This window comes from Triticum aestivum, chromosome 5B, assembly GCF_018294505.1.
Source record: "Triticum aestivum cultivar Chinese Spring chromosome 5B, IWGSC CS RefSeq v2.1, whole genome shotgun sequence".
Taxonomy (NCBI): domain Eukaryota; kingdom Viridiplantae; phylum Streptophyta; class Magnoliopsida; order Poales; family Poaceae; genus Triticum; species Triticum aestivum.
The window spans coordinates 450,207,806-450,230,312 of record NC_057807.1 but is presented as its reverse complement, the minus strand read 5'-3'; the positions used below and the strand labels follow the sequence as shown (position 1 = coordinate 450,230,312).

The 22,507-nt window shown below is 48.5% G+C and overlaps 1 protein-coding gene and 1 pseudogene across 1 annotated transcript in view; one reads left to right on the top strand and one right to left on the bottom strand.

The window, feature by feature from the left end:
* Positions 1 to 1,390, top strand: part of LOC123116396 (tonoplast dicarboxylate transporter) — a 2,829-nt gene extending 1,439 nt beyond the window's left edge. Inside the window, exons 3-6 of the mRNA XM_044537357.1 lie at positions 199 to 242; positions 355 to 450; positions 534 to 1,044; positions 1,148 to 1,390. Of these exons, the coding sequence (XP_044393292.1) occupies positions 199 to 242; positions 355 to 450; positions 534 to 1,044; positions 1,148 to 1,182 (686 nt within the window). The 3' untranslated portion in view covers positions 1,183 to 1,390. The remainder of the gene's footprint in view (positions 1 to 198; positions 243 to 354; positions 451 to 533; positions 1,045 to 1,147) is intronic.
* A 3,339-nt stretch (positions 1,391 to 4,729) lies between these two features.
* Positions 4,730 to 22,350, bottom strand: LOC123114864 (L-type lectin-domain containing receptor kinase IX.1-like; annotated as a pseudogene).
* Between the last annotated feature and the right edge of the window lie 157 nt (positions 22,351 to 22,507).

Sequence of the window (22,507 nt, the reverse complement as noted above, 5' to 3'; positions counted from 1 at the left end):
TCTCTCTGTGTGTGTGTGTGTGTGTGAAAATGTCTGTCTGTAGTATTCAAATATGTTCTTGTGATCTGGCCAGTTTGAATATCTTGGTCAAACATTCCGTGGAGTAAACTGAATGAACCACATTTGCCCTTTGGCACCCGTTGAAATTCCAGCGTTTAGTTATCTGACGATGGGGATATTCATTTTGATTTGTGCCAGGTCCAATGGCTTTTGCAGAGAAGATGGTTCTTGCCGTCTTTGGGGTAAGTTTGCACATTGTCAATCAGTACAATTTTCTAGCATTTTTCTTCCATGAACCTAGAAACAGAGTGTTATTGCAACAGAGCTGAATGGAACAATGGCTGATTCATGCAGGGCCTGATCGTCTTGTGGATGACGAGGAGCCTGACGGACGACATCCCTGGGTGGTCTGTCCTCTTCCACGGCAATGTCGGGGATGGAACAGTCACTGTAAGCATCACAGACTTCCGATCATTTCTCAGGGGACAATCTGTCACACGAGCTCACGGCACACCAACCTGGGCGCAATGCAGATCATGATGGCGACGCTGCTCTTCATAATCCCGAGCGGCAAGAGCGACGGCGAGAAGCTCATGGACTGGGGCAAGTGCCGGCGGCTGCAGTGGCACATCGTCCTCCTCCTCGGCGCGGGGTTCGCCATCGCCGACGGGTTCAAGGCGAGCGGCCTGACGGACATCCTCGCCGGGTGGCTTGGCTTCCTGCGGGGCGCGCCGGCGCTGGCGGTCGCGCCCGTGGCGTGCGCCTTCAGCGGCCTCCTCACGGAGTTCACCTCCGACGACGCCACCACCACGCTGGTGCTGCCACTGCTGGCGGAGCTGGGCAGGACCATCGGCGTGCACCCGCTGCTGCTCATGGTGCCCGGCGCCGTCGGCGCGCAGCTCTCCTACCTGCTGCCCACCGGGTCGCCCGGCAACTCCGTCGGGTTCAGCACCGGCTACGTCACCATCAAGGACATGGTGGTCACCGGCATGCCCATCAAAATCGTCGGCGTTGCCGCTCTCACGGTCCTGCTGCCAACGATAGGTAAGTCTACAGCTCCCGTGCAACCAGGAATCCAGACTCTGAAACAAAATAATCCGCACCCTAGTACCCTTACTCTGGTACTGAATCCTCTTCTTCTCTGCAGGTGTTGCGGTTTTTGGCATGGATCAGAAGGTGTAGGAATCTCGTACTGGAAGTTCAGTTGGATTTTTTGAACATTTTCAATCTGTAGACTGTAGGTTAGTGGTAGTATTAGTAGGAGGATATTGAGGTTGTTGTACAGTGTATACTCCGTGTCATTGCCTCATGAACGATATGGGGTCCTATTCTTTTCTGTATGTAAAATTTGTACCGAACGGTTCCCATGTGAATATACCGGAATTTGCAACTTCTTCATCCAGTTTCATCTTTTATCTTCTGTAGGTTAGTAGTATCTGTTGGGGTCTAGATCACCGGCAGATTGTACAATTGCGTTATCCAGACAGCTTGATGATGATGAGCAGATACACAATCCAGGATTGTATGATTGCACCACCTATAAACAATTGCATGATGAGCAGCAAGTCGCAGAACGTCCCAAGCAATGCCTTTATTATTGGCACCTTTCCCTGTCATCTTATCGCTCCCGGTGATGATTGACCGGTACATTCGACACGATATCCTGCATTGCGCTCGTGGTTGATAAGAACGATTTGCTCAAGAAAAAGATACGACATGATTTGATACCAACTAGATACTAATCTCTGTGCCTTCAAAAAAAAAAAAGATACTAATCTCTGATCCCCTTGGCAAAGGGGACACCTGCTGAATGCTGATTTGCTTGGGACTCATAAGTGATTGGTATAACCTATGAAATGTAGGTTGAGTATACATATAGAATAAAACAGAGATTTTTGCTGGGTTTGTTTGTGTTTCTTTGGTTTCGGTTTTTCAAAACGAAATATCTCCTGAATCATGTGTTCAAATTATGAACCATTTTCATAGTTGCATTCGCCACGTTGAGATCTTTGAAACCAGATCTCATGTTTCAAATAACTTTTTTCAAAAAATCCATGTTCCCAGCTAGTACTAATTTGTGCTTTGTAACGTGTGCTTCCAACTAGCACTAACATGCATGTTTCCAACGTCTGCTCCCAACGAATACAAACATGTGCCTTACTATGTGTAATCTAACCTATGCTCCCACGAGAGAGCAGAGCACATCCATGCTTTCCGAAAGAACCAATGCTTCACAAGGGGTTGATGAAAAAGCAGGAAAAACAAAAGACAAAAAACAGAGTAAATCAAACTAAAAAGCCAAAAAAAACAGAAACAAGGAAAAAACCCCAGGAAAAGCATTTCTAATGCCAGAAGTGCTCCGCGTGCAATACGTGGCGGCACTGGGGGTGCTCCACGTCGAGCTCGAGCACTCCCACGCCCAACAAAATTGTGTGCCCCCGTTAGTTAGTCATTTTGTATTTCCTGACGCTTATATTATGTGGTAGTAATGCACATACACGGATTGCATTTCCTATTGAACGTGTGTTGGGAGGCGATCGATCAAATGCACATCCCACGCGCTCTACTCGGCCGGTATATCCGAGTGTTTCTTCCAATTTAGGGAAGGCTCTGCTCTCAACTCAAAAAAAGGGAAGGCTCTGCTTGGTTTTTTTTTTGCTCTACTCGCTCTCTTTAATTTTCTCATGTCCTATTTTCTTCATATTTATTTTTCTTGTTTAATTTTCTTTTGGTCCTTTCTTCTTCTTCTTCTTTTTCCCTAATTCACGAAGATTTTTAAAAATTCTGGCACATTTGTTCCACTATGTGAATACTTTATCAAATCCTTGAAGAATTTTCAGATTCATGAACTTTTATAAAATCTTGCGAATATTTTTTAAATCCAAGCATTTTTTTGGACAAAAATTGGAATCGACAAAGTTTTTCAACACTTCTAAAATTATAAACAAACTTTTAAAATTGTGAATATTTTATACATTTTTATAATTTCTGAAGCAACTGTTAATTTGTGTACATTTTATTAAAATTATGTGATATCATTTCATAACAATTTTAAAACCATTACAGATTTTAAATTAGCGAAAATTGGTAAAGATGTAAATCAATTTTATAATCCGTGAACATTTGATAAAAAGTTCATCGAATTTGGAAAAAATCCCACAAACTTAAAAAGTTTCATCGAATTTGAAAAACATTAATCAATTTGGGAAAAGTTCATTGATTTTTTTTAAAAAAAATATCGATTCTTAGAAAAAATTCACCAAAAATGAAAAAAGTTCGTTGATTTTCAAAAAAAGTTCATCGAATTAGAAAACAAGTGCATCAAATTTGATCTTTTATTATAATTGAAAAGGTTCATCAATTTTGAAAAAACATCGACTTATAATTTTTTACTAATTTAAGAAAATAAAAAGATAACACCAAAAAAAAGAGAAAACATAGGGGCTTTTGCTATACATAGAAATGTAATAAAACAAGTAGCTATACACAAGCGTGAGGATGGCATAGTGGTTAGTGTTGTTCACTCGCAATATAGGATTTACCGTTGAATAGGAGGACTCCAGGCGTCTGGAAGACCGAGCATAGAAGCAGGCACACGGAATTAGGTCCGCTATGCCCAACCCAGACTTATAATTTAGCAGAAGATTCAAGACAATGATGATAGAGATTATATAGATATCAAGGCAACGACACCACAACCCAACCCATTTTAGTTGGCAAAGCCTAGTTTACACCCGTAGTTCTTTTCGCACGATGTATGTTCGTTCCCTGCAGTTTTTTACGTTTTACCATCTGATGCTTTTTTGTTATTTTTTTGTTCTTTCAAGTTTTTTTATTTTCCCCTTATTTTTATTTTATTTAATTTTTATTGAAATACAAAAAATATTGGGACTTTTAAAAATTGTTCATGTTTTAATTGTTTTTCTTCAGATTTTTAATAATAATAATCCTTTTTTCCAAAGTTTGTTCATAAAATAAAAATGACTGATTTTCCAGAAATATTTCATATTTCAAGAAATATATAGATTTATATTTTTTTATTTTTTAAAAAGGGTGAACAATTTTGAAATACACAGTGAAAAATTCTTTAATATAGAATGAACATATTTTGAATACACACTAAACATTTGTGTAGTATATGTTGAACATTTTTATAATATAAAGCGATGAACATTTTTATAAAATACTGAACAATGTTTTTATTTTTTTCATAGGGTTAAAGTTCCAGGCCACAAAATTGTCAAATCCATTTGGACCAAGGGGATTCTAAGAATGTGATTTGTATCGACTATTGAGAAGGTTACATGAATCAGGTTTAATCCTAGTTGCTAGACGCTGGATCTATCAGATCAGTCGTTTCCTTCACTCATATCAATATATACGAATCCTAAACGCTACAAATCATTGTCGTGCAGACCACTCTGACAGTCTTTTTTTTTTGAAACGAGAAAGAAAAATAACTTCTTCTTTTTTTTGAAACGAGACTCTCTGACAGTCTGACTGGGAACATACCATATACGGTGGGCTGGCGGCATCGGTTGGTTGTGATATGGGAGCATTTTTTTTTTAGGGGTTGCTATGGAAGCATATGTCTCGCGTGTAGGCGTGTAGCGGTACATACGTAGAGTTCCCCTCTGCCCATTACACTTCTATAACTTTTTTCATTCTTTGGCACTGTGAATACATACATAAACTCCTAGTAAAACAGTCGCACCTTGACAGTATTGTGCTAGGAAGAGTAGTTCGTGGACTGAACATGCCCAGTCATGCCGGGGGCGTGAGTTTGGTCAGGCGTGGACGCGGCGGTCGGCCTTGTGGTCTGACTCGTCGTGGGCGCAATGGCAAATGAACGGCTGTTCGCTGCCGTCCGGTCACTTGTGGACGAGCGTCCGCCGGCGCCGGAACTCCCAGTCTGTTAGACTGTATTTACATATAGCTTCTGTATATGTCTTGTATATTGTATCGTACACTTTGGTGTACCCCTTATATATATGAGATAGCCACACCCTTAACGGGTGTCGTGCAGTTTTCCAAAACCCTAAGTCTTACATGGTATCAACCCTAACCGGTCCTATGTCTTCCGCTGCTGCTGCCGCCGCCGCCTCCGCCACCGCGATCGCGCCCAACTCCGTCGCCGCCGTCGCGCCGGCTTCTGTCACGGCGCCTGCGTCGCCGTTCCTCTCCTCGCGTCCCCTGGTTTCGGTCTACACCGGCCAATCTTCGATGGTAGGCGCCTCCTCGGATCAGCCACCGCCGTCGTCACCGGCCGCGCCTCCGCCGGCCCCGGGGATCCTTCGTACACCGGTCCGTGGATGGGATCGGCCACCTACGGCCCCCACGGGGCTGCTCCACTGCCGCCCGCAGGCCCCTACGGGGCGGCGCCCGTTCCCGCTGGATCGGCAGCCTACGGCCCGTACAGGGCTGCTCCACTCCCGCCCGCAGGCCCCTACGGGGCGGCGCCCGTCCCTGCTGGATCGGCGGCCTATGGCCCCTACGGGGCCGCTACTTCATCAACGGGCCACTACGGGGCGCCGCCCTACGCGCCCGCCGCAGCTGCGTCTCCTGCCGCTGTTGCAGCGGCGCCCTACGCGCCCTACACGCCTTCACCTGTCGCCGCGAACGCTGGGTCGGACAGGGCCCCGCCGCCGCCATTGCCCTACGGCGGCTACTACCCTCCGGCCATGGCTGCATCTGGTGGATCATCTCACATGACCTACTACACGGCGCCTCCTCCTGCTGATCATGCTGTGGCCAGCACGCCGTTTTACTTCGCGCATCTGATCCCAGTGAAGCTGACGACGGACAATTATCTGTCATGGCGTGCACAGGTGCTGCCACTTCTCCACAGTCGCTATCTGGAGGGCTACGTCGACGGTTCCTTGCCGTGTCCTCCACCACATCACCCGGCATACCATGCGTGGGTGGCTCAGGATCAGGCCATACTTTCGGCGATCCAGTCGTCGCTCACCGAGGCGGTGTCCTCCTTGGTTCTCTTCACTGCCACGTCCCAGGAGGCGTGGTCTGCCCTTCACACTAGCTTTGCATCTCAGCAGCAGGCTCGTGCTCACACTCTTCGTACGGAACTGGGAGAGACCAAGCTTCTTGACCTCAGCATTACCGACTACTTCGGCAAGATGACGCGTCTCGCAGACACTCTGGCCTCCATTGGTCAACCGCTTCGCAAAGAGGACTTCACCACCTTCGTCATGAACGGTCTGGATGACGACTATGATAACCTTGCTGAGAACATCAATGGCCGTGATACTCCACTTGAACCCCGTGAGCTCTACGCCCGCCTCCTTGCCACGGAACAGCGCATCAAGTCTCGCCGTACCAATCCGAGTTTCATGGCTGCCAACGCTGCCACTCGTGGAAAAGGGAAGCCCTTCAAGTCAACTGCAGCGGGCAAAACAGCACCATTGACTTTGCAGGCTCCGCGGTCGCCTGCCGCAGCCCCTTTCCCCACGACCGGGGGTGGTCATTCGTGTGCCTCCTACCCTTCTTGTGGCGTTCAGCTCCCTTGTCAACTGTGCAACATCCCAGGTCATGTTGCTTCCCGCTGTCATCGCCGCTTCAAGCAGGACTTCCTCGGCGTCGGCAACAATGGCAAAGGCAACGAGAAACAAGCTGCCTTGGCCACTCATGAGCCTGCTCGTCAAGCAGGCCACACTACATCATATCCCATTGATCCAACATGGTATATGGACACGGGCGCTACGAATCATTTGACGGGCGAGATGGGCAAACTCTCAGTTCAGGAGCCATACCGTGGTAATGATCAGGTTCACACCGCCAGTGGAGCAGGTATGCACATATCACATGTTGGTCAGGCCTCTCTTTTAACTCATAAACAGAAATCTCTCCATCTTCGTAATGTCCTTAGAGTTCCTTCTGCTACTCGTAGCCTATTGTCTGTTCCTCAGCTTACTCGTGATAACAATGTTTTCACTGAGTTTCATCCTTTTTATTTTTTTATCAAGGATCGGGCCACGAGGGACGTTCTGCTTAGAGGTCGCCTGCGCGATGGCTTATATGCACTTGATCTGCCTTCTGCCCCTCGAGCACTCACTGGTGTCCGTGTGTCGCCTACTCATTGGCATGCACGGCTCGGCCATCCTGCCACTCCCATAGTCCGTAGTGTTCTTCATCGTCATAGTCTTCCCGTTGTGTCCAATAAAGATGTTGCCACAGTCTGTGATGCCTGTCAACAAGGCAAGAGTCATCAGCTTTCGTTTTCTAATTCGAGTCGTGTCGTCAAAACTCCACTTGAGCTTATTTATTCTGATGTATGGGGGCATGCCCAAACTTCTGTGAGCGGTCATAATTATTATGTCAGTTTTATTGATGCTTATAGTCGGTTCACTTGGCTTTATCTTATCAACCGTAAATCCGATGTGTTTGATGTGTTCCTGCAATTTCAAGCTCATGTTGAGCGTCTTCTTAAGCATAAGATTATTCATGTTCAGTCAGATTGGGGGGGTGAATATCACAACCTCAATTCCTTTTTTAATAAGCTTGGGATTTCGCATCGCGTGTCTTGTCCTCATACACATCAGCAGAATGGCACGGCTGAACGTAAGCATCGTCACATTGTCGAAACCGGTCTCACCTTACTTGCTCATGCATCAGCACCTTTTCGTTTTTGGAGTGATGCTTTTTCTACTGCCTGTTTTCTTATAAATAGGCTTCCTACACGTCTCCTTGGGATGAAAACACCACTTGAACTATTGCTTAATGAGGTTCCAGATTATACTTTTCTCAAAGTTTTTGGTTGTGCATGCTGGCCTCATCTTCGTCCTTATAATAAGCGCAAGCTCGAGTTTCGGTCCAAACTTTGTGTATTTCTTGGGTATAGCTCTCTTCACAAAGGGTACAAGTGTCTTCATATTCCATCCAACCGTGTCTACATCTCGCGTGATGTTGTGTTTGACGAGAGTGTATTCCCGTTCTCGTCTTTATCCATAACTCCCACACCTCCAGTCTCCTCCTTGCAATCCACCCCTCCACTGCCTGCTCGATTTGTTGATATTGCATATTCTCCTGCGTTGTTGCCTAATCATGCTGCAGGAACGGGTCGTGGAGTTCGCCTGGAGTTGCTGGAGGAGCCGGAGCCATCAACTGCACCCGACGTGGCGAATGGCCTTGTGCATGCGCCATGCATGCCTGGACTGGGCGCCTCAGCGTCGGCTCCGTCCGTGCCGGCCTCTTCTGAGGCTGGGTCGGTTTTGCCTGGGTCGGCCTTGCCCGGGCTGGTCTCCCCTGCGCCGGCCTCCCCCGAGCCGGTGATTCCATCCAGGCCGGCCTCCCCCGAGCTGGTGCTCCCATCTGGGCCGGCCTCTCCTGAGCCGGCGAGCTCGCCTGGGCTGGGCTGCCGCGCCTCAGTTGGCCTTGAGCCGACTGACTCGCCCATCCAGTCGAGTCTGTCGCCCGGGTCGGCCTCGCCTGGGTCGGCCTCGTCCTCGCCTGTTGTCACTGCATCGTCACCGGCTGTGTCAGATACTTCTTCATCGCCGGGGCCGTTGCCACTGGTTGCACCACCTACGGCCGTTCCTCTTCGACCACACACTCGCAGTCGATCCGGTATTGTGTGTCCCAAGCAACGCAAAGATGGGACGGTCGCCTGGCTTGTGGCATGTGTTGCTCATGTCAAGGAAGACCCTTCGGCTGAACCGCGTCACTTCCAGGTTGCTCTCGGGATTCCTCATTGGCGTCAAGCTATGGAGCAAGAGTATCAGGCATTGTTGACAAATGGTACTTGGCAGCTTGTTCCTCCGGTCTCTGGTGTCAATGTCATTGATTCCAAGTGGGTCTTCAAGGTTAAGAAGCATGCTGATGGTTCTATTAAACGCTATAAGGCACAATTAATGGCGAAAGGGTTCAAGCAAAGGTATGGTCTTGACTATGAGGATACGTTCAGTCCGGTGATCAAACCAACAACTATTCGACTTCTGTTGTCCTTGGCTGTTACTCGGGGCTGGTTTCTTCATCAGCTGGATGTTCAGAATGCCTTTCTTCATGGTGTTCTGGATGAGGAGGTTTATATGCGTCAGCCCCCTGGTTTTGTTGATCCTGCTCGTCCTCATCATCTGTGTCGCCTGGTCAAGGCGCTCTATGGGTTGAAGCAGGCTCCTCGTGCTTGGCATGCCAGATTGGGCTCTGTTCTTCGGTCACTTGGTTTTGTTCCCTCTACTCCTGACACCTCGCTCTTCCTTCTGCATCGACCTCAGGTGACGATGTATCTTCTAGTATATGTTGATGACATTATCCTCATTAGCTCCTCGGATGCTACTGCTGACCGTCTGATATCTTCCTTGAGTGGAGATTTTGCGGTAAAGGATTTAGGAACGTTGCATTACTTCCTTGGGCTGGAAGTTTCACGTTCTTCTGCTGGCTTGACACTCACACATCATAAGTATTCGATGGACCTGTTGCGACGGGCAGGTATGCTTAAATGCAAACATGTCATGACTCCTATGTCTGCTACTGATCGTCTGTCTGCGTTTGATGGAGATCCTCTCACCTCTGATGACGCCACTGAGTATCGTAGCGTTGTTGGTGGCCTGCAGTACTTAACTATCACTCGGCCAGATATCTCATATGCAGTCAATCGTGTGTGCCAATTTCTTCATGCTCCTCGGACTTCTCATTGGACAACGGTGAAGCGGATTCTTCGTTATGTTTGCTTTACTGCCTCATATGGTTTGCTCCTTCAGCCAGCACCGTCTCCTACGCTTTCTGCTTTTTCAGATGCTGACTGGGCTGGTAATCCAGATGACAGGCGATCCACGGGGGGACATGCTGTCTTCTTTGGTCCTAACTTGATCGCCTGGGCTGCTCGCAAACAAGCTACAATGTCCAGGAGTAGCACTGAAGCAGAATATAAAGCTGTTGCAAATGCTACAACTGAGATCATATGGGTACAGTCCTTATTGAGAGAGTTGGGAGTTCCTCAAACTCAGCCGCCTGTCCTTTGGTGTGATAACATTGGAGCTACATATCTCTCATCTAATCCAGTGTTTCATGCTCGGACAAAGCACATAGAAGTTGACTATCATTTTGCACGGGAACGTGTTGCACAGAAGCTACTTCACATCAAGTTCATCTCCTCCAAAGATCAATTTGCTGACATCTTCACGAAGTCTCTTCCACAACCTCAGTTTGTAGGCTGCAGGCGCAATCTTAACATACTTTGTACTTTAGGGCATAGTTAAGATTGAGGGAGGGTGTTAGGCTGTATTTACATATAGCTTCTGTATATGTCTTGTATATTGTATCGTACACCTTGGTGTACCCCTTATATATATGAGATAGCCACATCCTTAACGGGTGTCGTGCAGTTTTCCAAAACCCTAAGTCTTACACAGTCGACAACGTGTAGCTCGATCTGTACCCTCCGTGAGGCGGCGCGTACACTGCCATCGGCCTCTCCGGGGGGAGTTCCGGAAGCGGCGCCTCGAACTGGAGCACGCTCATGGCCTGTCGGATGGACGGCCGGAAGCCGTAGTCCGGGTGGACGCACCAGAGGCCCGTGACCAGCGCGCACTCCATCTCGCGCTCGTCCATGTCGCCGTCCAGCCGCGCGTCCGCCGCGTCGAGGAGCGCATCTCTCCCGTACAGCCCCCAGACCCACTCGACGAGCAGGACCTTGCTCTCCTCCTCCTGCGGGTCGACGGGCCTCCGGCCACAGGCGATCTCCAGGAGGACGACCCCAAAGCTGTAGACGTCGGTCTGCGCGCTAGCCCGGATGGTCACCGCGTACGCCGGGTCCATGTAGCCCTTGGTGCCGGCCAACGTCGTCGTGGTGTGAGCGCCGCTGCTGTGGTTGACGAGGCGCGCGAGCCCGAAGTCTCCCAGCTTGGCGTTGAACGATGAGTCAAGCATCACGTTGCTCGGCTTGATGTCCCTGTGCACCACGCACTGCTCCCACTCCTGGTGCAGGTATGTCAGAGCAGACCCCATGCCAAGTATGATCTGGTACCTGTACATGTCACCAGAAAAATGAGGGTTTGAACCTCCTTTTTTAGAAAAAATCCACAAGACAAATACCAAAAATATACTCTGTGACCTTGAAGTGTAAATAATATCTGTTCACCGAGAATTCATCTTGATTTATTTAATATGTCTAAAGCAGATGGTAAATAAAACCTTTTTTTGTAACTTTAGGTCGACATCTACACAACTGCTCAAAATTCCACATCTCTTAACTTCATGTTGCATCATAAACCAGTAGGTGAGACTTAGAGCACGGTTAATAGAAGAGCCTGCTGCTGGCTCTAAGAATGTGCCATGTCACTTGTAGCTCTTGTAAAAGTTAACTCATATAATAGGTTGGCTGTATGTTAGCTGTTATATGGATTGTATCATTAATTGTTTGCATGTGAAGAAGCACAAGGCACTCACGTGATTGGAAGAGAGGTGGAAACGCCGGCCAAAAGCTCTCACATCGGCTGCATGCGGGCGATTTATTCTAGTTTAGTGTGCTGCAGCTGGGCGCTAGCCGAAGCGCCCGCTTCATTCTCTCTCTCCCTTTCTCACTCCTTCATATAGGATTTTGCTTACATGAAACATCTTGTAGCCTGCTGACTAGGACTTATTATACTTGCTCTTAGAAACAATTGAAAAAATACACTCAAATTCATGGTACCTGGTTGCCCATGTTAGGACTTCCGTGGAATTGTAGAGATGGGCATCGAGGCTGCCGTTCGTCATAAGCTTGTAGACGAGCAAGAGCTCGTCGGCTTTGTGGCACCACCCGACAAGCTGGACAAGGTTGCGATGCCGTAACCGACCGATGATGGTCACTTCTGCGATGTATTCTCTCCTCCCCTGACTCGACGTCTTGGAAACTCTCTTGATGGCCACATGCAGCCCCTGGTCTTGCAAGAACCCTCGATATACTGCCCCGAAGCCACCCTCGCCTAGCTTCTCATCGTCGGAGAATCCCCGAGTGGCCCGCGACAGCTTGTTGTACCTGAATCTCCGAGGCCCCACCCCCTTCTCAAACTCGTTGTCCATGTCTTGGTCAAGAGGGGTCTTTGCACCTCTAGATGCTATACCCTTCCTTTTCAGACAATTGCGGTAGCCGAGCCATGAGGCTATGACGAGCAATACGAAGATACCAGCGGATACTAGCCCGGCAATTAGACCTCTGTTTTTCGTCTTTGAATCTATCAATAAACATATCAAGTTAATAAATTTCATATGGCAAGTCTTTTGCCTTGTTTCAAAAAATAAATAGTCACGTAGTGCATTGTGAACTTACAACAACAACTAAACAATAAAACATTTTGTTACGCTTAATTTTTTTAGCTTTAAATCCAACTACTCCCTCCATTGCAGAATATAAGGTTATCAATTTTCGTGAAAGTCAAACGTATGTATGTTTGACCAAGATTTATAGAATAAAATATCAACATCTACAATACCACATTTATGAATGTATTCCATCCACATGTTTCTTGCGTGTATGATCTCATACCCAAACCTAGTCACGTAAGAGCATCTCAAGCCGTTGTGCCCCCCAGGAGGCGTTTTTTCGGCCTCCTAGGGAGGCCCCGACGCTAACTTTGTCTTTGGGTGCAAAAATTTTCCAACCGTTGTGCCTCCCAGGTTGTGTCTTATTTTTTCTTTTTCACTTTGTCATTACAACAAACATGTTGTGGGCACTGCCGGGCCACGTGAGCTTGAGCTCGTCGGCGACGACCCCAGCCGACCGGGCGACTCCCTCAGCCACGTCTTCGTCTTCCGCCGCCGGCGACGCGCTGCTCGAGCTCGGCGCACCCCCCGGTGCCGCCGCCGACGTTCTCTCCACCCGCGCAGACTGCATCTCGTCACGCACGGCGACGGCTGGCTGCCTCGGCCTCCTCCCGGCTCCACCTTGAGGCGCACCACGCCGGCCGCTCCCGCTACATGCTCTCCGGCTCCACATCACGTCGATGGACTCCTCCTCGTCACGCACTTGGCCAACCCGTCGAGGCTGCTGATGCCCGTGGTGCACCATGCCCGGCCACGCACGGCCGCGTCCGCCTCGCCCTCGTCGTCGCCGCACTCGGACGGCTCCGCCCTGAGCAGCTCCGCGAGGCGGTCGGACCGCACCCTCGGCTACGACTGCGCGCCCTGCGCCTGTCCGGCCGGTGTTGGTGAGGTTGCTGGGGCGCGGCGTGGTGCTGGAGCATGGAGTGCAGCGACACGACGATGGCGCGACGTGGTGGAAGGAGAGCAGCAGCACGACGAAGAGCGCGATGAAGCGGTTGATCCCGGAGCACTAGTCCGGCGTGAAGATGCCCCACCACTCCTCGTGCGCCCCGCTAGCCCAGGCATGCCCTGCCGGCCGCGACCCGCTCTGCTGCCGGCCACTTCTGCCCGAGCCACAGGAGCTCGGCTGCGAGCTTCTCGGCCGCACCAGCTCCATGAGCCCCCGCACCAGCTTGTACTTGCGGGAGGCCACGGGGAGCCGGGACGCGACCCAGAGCACGCCAGCTCTTGCTGTAGTCACTCCGCCCTGCCACGCTTCGCCCGGCCGTGAACTCGCCGGCCATGCTCCGCCCCGCCCGGCCTCGGAGTTGCTCGTGGCCTCCCCGGAGGCCATCGCCCTCTCCCCGTCCACGCCTGGCCACGAGCTCCACTCTGCTCCGTCGAGGGCGGCCACAACACGCAGGGGAAGCACGTCGAGCAGGCGGGAAGGCAGGCGCGTCGTGGAGAGAGGGAAGGCGAGCACGTGAGGGTGGGACCTGGAAAAAAGAAGGAGAGAGAGGGGGTGGGAGGCTGACTGTGGGCCAATTGCATGTAAAGTCTTCTCTCTCCGCCCCCAAGTGACTCCCGGTGGGCTGGGTTTCACCTGCGGTCGCCGGCTGAGTTTTTGGGTTAATCCGGCAAAAAATGAGATGTTGGGGCCGTGACTGGAATGATTTTTAACCACCGGCGCCAAAAAAGGCCTCTTGGGGGTGTCTTGGGGGGCCGGCTGGAGATGCTCTAATGTATCATAAAACTATAAGCCACATAAGAGCATCTCCAGCCGCGCCCCCAACAGGCCCCCCCCAGGCGACTTTTTCGGCGCCAGCGCCAAAAAAAGCCCCAGTCGCGCCCCCAGGACGACGGAAAGCGCCGGTTCGGCCCTTTTTTCCGCCCGGTGGCTGCAGGCCGAACCCGGCGCGCTGGGGGCGCTTGGGGGCTCCGGCGCAAGGGAAAAGCGCGGCTGGCCCACGCCGTCAGGTGAAAAGTCAAGATTTTCTTCCCCGACTCGCCTCCCACCCCCCGTGCTCTCGGCCGCCACTAGCTATATCCCAGCGCCGCCTGCCGCCCTTCACCGGTAGATAGCTGGTAGATAGCCATTCCACGCCGGAAAAATAGCAGAGGTTCGCCGCGGCAGCCCCCGACAGCAGTTGGGCGTTTCCGGCCTCGGAGGGGCAGTTTAGCGGCGGGTGCACGCCCACTGGGCGCAAGGTGTTCGGCGATTTGCCTGCCTCGGCGATGGACTCGGATGACGAGGAAGTGCTCGCCGCGCTGCTGGAGGAGGAAGCCGAGGCCGACGTCCAGGAAGAAGAGCATCTCATGGTGCTCGCCGCCCTCGCCCAGCTGCTAGCACGCAACGAAAAGCCGCGGCGAGGTGGCTCGGCACCAGGGAGGTGAAAGCAAAGAACCGGCATCGTCTCGAAGGCTACTGCATGCTCTACTCCGACTACTTCGCTGATGCTCCACTTCACGGCGACAAAACATTTCGGCGCCGTTATCGGATGAGCAGAAAGCTTTTCCTCAGGATTGTGAATTCCAACCGGGAGTTCGACAGCTACTTCAAATGCAAGATGGATTGCACCGACAAACTTGGATTCACCTCAATCTAGAAATGCACGACAACGATGAGGACGCTTGCATACGGAGCTCCCGGTGACTCACATGACGACTATGGGCGCATGGCCGAGTCCACCAGCATAGAGTGTTTCTACAAGTTCTGTCGGGCAGTGGTGGCAGTGTTTGGACCGCAATACTTGAGAACACCCAATGCGGAAGACACTGCTCGGATCCTAGCACAGAATGCAGCAAGAGGATTTCCTGGGATGCTTGGAAGCATCGATTGTATGCATTGGAAATGGAAGAATTGCCCATTTGCTTGGCAGGGGATGTACAAAGGTGCCAAAGGCGGTTGCAGTGTGGTACTTGAGGCGGTGGCCACACAGGACCTCTGGATTTGGCACTCCTTCTTTGGTATGCCAGGAACTCACAATGACATCAACATGCTGCAATGGTCTCCTGTCTTTGCCAAGCTTGTTGAAGGTCATTCTCCTCCGGTGAACTTCAAGATCAATGGGCGACACTACAACAAGGGGTACTATCTAGCTGATGGCATCTATCCGAGATGGTCGACATTTGTGAAGACCATCAAAAACCCTGTGCCTGGAGGCAAGAAAGCCTGGTTTGCGAAGATTCAGGAGGCTTGCAGGAAGGATGTCGAGCGGGCATTTGGTGTGCTCCAATCTCGATTTGCTGTTGTCCGGTACCCCGTTCAGACCTGGTCGAAAGATCAAATGTGGGAGATCATGACCTGCTGTGTCATCTTGCACAACATGATCATTGAGAGCGAGCAGAAAGAGCCAGTGTTTGACACCGAACCATACCACAGGCAGGGTCCTTTTGCCCAAGTTGATCACCAGCTACCGGCAACCTGGACTGCCTACCTCAGTATGCATCAGGAGATCCGAGACCCACAGGTGCATCATCAACTGCAGTAAGATCTGATAGAGCACCTATGGAGGCTCAAGGGCGACGCCGGGCACGACATGTGATGAAACATGAGTTTTTATTTGTTGAACTATATAATTTGTATTGAACTATTTGTTATTGTAATATTTTGTTGAAGTATTTGATTTTTCTGTGATGAAATATGTGTTAAAAAATATATTTATGTTGATAATTGAACGCCGAGCCACGGTGAACCACGCCGAATATGGGCCTATTCTCGCTCATATGGGTCCTTTTCGCCGAAATGGGGCTTCAAAAGTGGGCCAACATCGGCGCCTGAGGGCGAGCTGGGGGCGACGTCTGGGTATAAAACCGCCCCTAGCGCCGAACGAATCGCCGGCTCGCCCCCAGGGGGCGATTTTTATGCGTCCTGGGGGGGCCAACGGCTGAAGATGCTCTAAAAAGATCATCTAATTTGCACTTTAAATCAGTAATACTCTGGAGTATGAAACTATGGAGTTGCACAAAAAAAAGAGAGTAACTACCTAACGAAAGTTGTAGTTGAGTACGCGTGTAGGTGCACCTCTTATCTATACCAACTAATTTTGCATCAAAGTTCGTTTCCAAAATACTTTTTTTGTTTCTCCCAAATAAAAAACATTTGGACTTGAAACTTTGTAGGTCAACATCACATAAATCCTCCCATGTGTAGAAATTGCTTCATATTTTTGACGCAACAGAAATTTCTAAAATAATAAATTTTATTCTAAATTTATAAATCGAGAAATTTATGCTTGCACCCAAAAAAGCTGAAATATTTTCTGCACATGGTAGTACTTGTGTGATCATTGACCCATAAAGTTCTAAGGTAAAATGTTCTAGAGAGAGCATGGATCTTAAAGAACTTGATGGTCCAAATAAGGGGTTCACCTGCACGTGTGCTAAAAAACCCACTTTCTTTTTTATGTTTGCTTCCATATGACTCTCACTGTACGCTTATGGTCGCGTTCGAAGCAAAAATCGAAATTTGGTTGTTGTTTGGAAAAATATTATTTTGGAGTTGAACATGAACTGAAAAAATTATAGCTCAAACACAAAATAATGTAAATCTCAATTGATTGAGCAATAAAATTTACTTTTTTAGTTTCTGTTTGGAAAGGAATTTGATCATTTGTCTCTGTTAACTATAAAAATTATGGTTTTCTATTCGAATTTGCACGGGGTTGATTATTCATTTTTGTTACATGTTATATAATTTTATGTTTGGTATTTGTTATTTGCAAGGCTTTTGATTGTGTATTTTCGTTACCTATACAATTCTATTAATTTGGAGTTATATTTGTTTGTCAAGCATATCACTTACATTTTATGCAATATTTTTTGTTTCTGAAATTGCACTTTTTATGCAATTACATTTCTGTTTTGTGCTGTGATTACACCTTTTATTGTGCAATTGCCCTTATCATTTAGGTAATTGGCAATTTTTGTGCTACAATAATAGAAAAAAATAGTAATAGGCTGCCTCAAAAAGAGCAGAACAAAAGCACCAGAGCTAATGTTGTGTACATGGCAAAGAGCAACTCTAGCAGATTCCCTAAATGACGAGCCTTAAAAATGACTTTAAAGCTAGAGCCTTTTTTAAGGTTTCGGAGAGCCGTGTTACTTCAGATTCCCTGAAAACAGCTACCTTTATAATATTTTTCTATTCTATTTCTCTTAATATGTGTGTAAAAGAACTTTATTTCAGCAAATTCACACAAATATGTTTCAAACTTTTATGTTTCCACACCACACAATTTAGCAGCATTTCAAATGCATAATTTTCAAACTTCCAAATGCAAATTCAAACAGAACATACTTAAGGTAATGCATGATACTACATAAAACTAAACATTAGATAAGGGCCAAATGCTTCACAAAAGGATAATTAAACATAGGTAAGTTCCAGATGCGACATAAACATATATTATAAGGCAAAGATGGTGCAGTCTAACGACATAACAAGGCTCGTGGCCGTTATCGTGGTCATTAGAGGTGGAGTGCGAAGATATCTCCATAACGACAACGAAGGAAGACTAGACACCCCTTCTCCAGGCCTCCCACTCGGCCCTAGTGGCAGAAGAATCCATGACCGCCTTGAGAACCCTCTCCTCTTTGGCTACGACCGCCTAGGAGGCCTTAGAAGTGCACGTGGCAGCCTAGAGCATGCTCTCCTCTTCAGCTACGCCCATGGCGTCGACCTAGGTGATCGGAGGTTTCTATGGACGCATAGATCATTCTCTCCACTCCAGTCTGAGCAATGCCCTAGTCCCCTGGGTTCGTGATATTGTACCAATTAATGGTGTCTTCGGAGTCTGTGGTGTTCAACATATTTTCAAACACCCCGCCAGCGTTGCGCGAAGCGGAGGTTGCGCCTGTTGGACGGGGTGCCTGGGAAGGGAGCGGGCGAGGAGGTCCCCTCCAGCGTCGAGAAGCATCGACATGCAAAGCAGACACCCCTACCCGCGATCTCTGTAGAATGACAGAGGGACGTGGTTGCAGTGCGAATGTGAGGAGGCGGGGTTCTATGATGGGGGTTGTGGGAGCGGTGGTGGAGCCGAGGGAATGGCGACGGGGCGTGGGGAATAATGGCTGGAGCGCGTGAAGGGGGATGAGGCTGCGGCCGTATGAGAGTGGCGAGGGTGATACGGACAGTTATGAGCGCAAGTGCTTGGGTAGGAACGAAATTTCCCGGCACCAAAAAGTATATAGAGAGCGTTGCATATTCTGTTATTCTCTGTATATAAATTTAGAGGGTTGATTTTAGGATAACTTTGATAACAATGGCAATAGAAGGGACCGTAGAAAAAAAAATATAGTTTGTTTTGTTCCGAAAATACCCAAATGAACCTTGGTCTAGGCGCACCCTAATCGGATTTTGTTTTTAAATATAAAAAGGTCAAACAATTCTGAAACTTCTTTTAATGAATATTGCCTAGTGTTATACGCTCGCATAAAGTTTCAAGAAGAAATGACTTCCATGGTCTTTTATGAAAAAACTAACATTTTTTTACTTTTTAAAATTAAAATGTTATACAGGGTGTGCCTAGCACCATGTTCCAAGAATCCGCGTCTGTTTTTGCTCACTCTTCATTATTTTGGCACTTTTCTTATAAGGCTGGCCATAGTGGAGGTAACATCACCGGTAACATGCACTTGGGACTAGCATGCTTATGTGACACACAATTAATGAAGAGAGAGAGAGAGTTCGAGTAACATAGGTAGACACCGTATCATGTTAAATGCTATGCTGCTTTGTGTCGTGCATGACAATAAATATGATCATCTATGATACTATTTTATGTTAATATGCACCACGGAGGTAGTATCATATACTAGTATCATATGCATGATACGAGTATATGATACTCCCCACTATGATCAGCCTAAGGTGAAGGAGAGGTAAGGGTTTCTGTCAGAGCTGCCCAAATTAACTATCATTTACATATTCTCAGATGATTCCTAAGTCGGTAAAGAAGTTGAACATAGCCTCTTCTTTTTTCCATATAAAAAAAGCTGAACATAGGTAAACACAAGCGAAGGCACCTACCGGACATAGTGGAGTCGAACGACCATAAAAGAATCTTATGCTGCTCGATCAAGTCCGCGATGGACGCCGAGAACCCAACCGCCGCGTCCTGCGGCAGACCGGCTTTCCGCAGATCTACGTTTGCGCTGACCGCGTATGTGATCTGCCCTGGCGAGTCGTCGAACCGCAGAGTGGCCGAGAGCGTGGCCGTTTGAGCGTCGTAGCTCACCTTCGCCGACATGAACCCGTTAAAGATGCCGTCCGGCAGCGCCGTGTATTCCATGGACCTGATGCTGTTGACGTTGACGCCGATGTGGCAGTTGGTGTCGGTGGGGTCCCAGCCGAAGTTCCTGAACGTGTCGAACTCCACGCCGACGGTCGGCGGGAAGCCGGTGTTGGCCGGGTTGTCGCGGTTGTTGAACAGCGCGAGGTACCCGCCCGTCGCGTCCGTGGGCATGCTCGGCGGGTAAGGCCCCACGAAGAACGCCATGCCATCACCTCTCTGTAGCGCAAGCAGCCACTGGTAAACGTACGAACGGCATGCATGTCATGAGAAAATAATTCTACTTGCCGCGCTGTTATCGCTGGCGGGCTTGATGGCGAAGGCGAAGTTGGTGGTGAAGCTGGCGACCTTGCCTGCGCTGTCGTCCCAGAGACGCACCGCCTGCCCGTGGGCTACGCGGCCGGTGCTCCACTTCCTTGAGTGGTTGGTCAGGTCGATCCGGTTGAGGGCGGGGGCGGAGTCGTTCATGTACTTGAGGTCGGCGCTGGCGAGGACGCCGGCACCGGAGAAGTTGTAGCTGAAGCTAAGGGAGGCGACATGAGGAAGCCAGCTAGCCAAAAATTCTGTGCATACCGGTTGCAAACTCCATCTCGTGCATACCCTCTCTCAGATGCTATCACGTGTCCCACCTACTCATCTGACGATATCTGCTCCTCCGCTCCGTTCGTGGCTTCTCTCGGCTCCGAAACGAAAGCTCGGCTCCAAACTACATGTGATCCCGGCTCCTTGACGAGACGAGGCCAGCGGAGGTGGAGGCCCACGCAGCCGAGTCGGCTCAGGGCATCCCTTTCCTTTCTCTGCCAGTCGCCGGCTCCAAGGTCCGCCGCCGGAGTCCCCTGCCCCGCCGCCTCGTGCGCCACGATGGAGGACAGGACGCGCCGCTCGCCCCCTCCTTCTCCGCCTCAGGCGGCGGCCTCTCCCTCCACCACGGGCACCTACTGCATCTCGCCCATAACTGGTAATCCCCCTCCCTAAGCACCCCAATTGACAACAAATCTTATAAAAAATGATCTTATTCAAGTATATGTGCTGTTCCAAGGTTGGTACGGTTGTTAGATAGTGAATTGTGGTTTACAAACTGCCGATTCCATTGGTGATTCTGTACATAACATGGGCTGATATCGTTTGGTGCAATGTCCTGATTCATTATGGCACTCAACAGTCAACACTGAAATTTGTCCTTCAATTGCTTATCCAGTGGTGACTCCTGCTGCGCTTGCATTGATACTGAAATTAGCAATTCAGAGTGTATAAGACAGCCATAGATAGCAGTAATTTTTTTCTTGAGCAGAGCCTTAATTAGATAGCAGTTGATTCAGGAAATCATGCATAGTGATTCACCAATGCAGACCACCAAATTACAACACTGAATTTGGACCACGCTGCCACAATGCCGTTCATTGTCCAATGAAAGTTTTTTCTTATACAAAAGACAACCTTAAAATTTACTCGGATTTTGAACGAAACAAATAGAAAACAATCCGAATGATTCAGTTATCTTGTATGAGATGTGCTCCGTATTTATTTGTTGGGCAGTGAACACGAGTTCTGGTTCTGTAACTCGACTACATGATAGAATAAACAGAGGAAGCATAAGGTGAAATGTTCAATGCCTCGTGTCTGGTTATTGTATTTGTTTATTTGAACCTTTCATGCTTATAGTATACATAATTCCAATGATTTTTCTCTATGTCTCAAGTACATGACCAAACTCACATTCTGTGCATGTCCTTTACTATCTTGGAGCAGCTTCATGTATAAAAGCTTGTGGCAGACTTCAAGGAGAAATTGTCAAATCCACGACCGTGAGGGACTAGTGAACAAAGAGAGAACGGGACGCCACATACTCGTGCAGCAGCCATGCTCCGCTGGACAAAGACCCTCAAGTACACCACTGCAACAAAACAACTGCCGAGGAAACCTTTGGAGAAGACTCCATGCTTCCTAATAGAGTAGACTTGGCCTAGGAATATCAAATTTTGTAAATTTGGAGTTGGACAACTGTTGTATCGCTGTAGAGCTGATTGCTCTCCTTGACAATGTACAATAACTTGTGTACAGTGTACCTTTTCATTTGAAATACATATGGATGATTTGAAGTCTTCAACTTGATGGATGTGTTTCCGAAATGTGACTGTTTCTCTAATTTCTCTGATTTGCTATACACTGTAGCAAAGATGTTATTTTTGTTTGCCTTGTCATTAACTGGACTAAACTTCAGTTAAAGTCAGACAACACAATATGTCTACAAATTCAGTCATTTAATTCTTATTTTTTTGTAGCTTCTAAAGCACAAGAACATAATTCGTGAAATTCCACTGGACCAAGGATCTTTCCATGCTAACTCTGTAAATATTTTTGTCTCGAAGAAACCTCATTAAGATGGCCAACCACAAAACTCAATTTCGACTATGAATGTGACATCCTTTAAGGACCGCCAATTTTGATAATAATTATATTTTAAATCAGCAGTCCAGAAGTTTTGAAACCTTTACAGTTGTTCTAACTACAGCTTGTAATTGATGATTAGTGTAGGGAAATTTATGTAGCTCACCAAAACCTCTACAACAGGCACGCTACTCAATTTGATCAAGATTTAACACTGTACGTTCGGTCACACTATCAATGTAATTTTAGAGAAATCCATTTGGATGACTGCTGCACCCCTTTTCCTATCATGGCGGCATGTAGTCAGGTTTATGTGATCCAAGCCAGCGGCAGAGCCACCATGGTGGTCCTTGTAAGAGACAATGTCAGATTCAGGATGGCCACTCCCGTCCTTCTCGGCGATCCTACCTGCGGCAGAACGGTCCGCGGCGGCCATGGATGTCCTTCCAACCCCATGTGGCCATGGGAAGGAATGGACGGCCTTTGGGCGTGCGACGGACATGGCTGTAGTTTCGCTCGGTGGAGCGAAAGCTCGACCATGAACGTGGCCACCAATCACATTACGGACGGGGAGAGTGCCCCGGTCGCTCAGC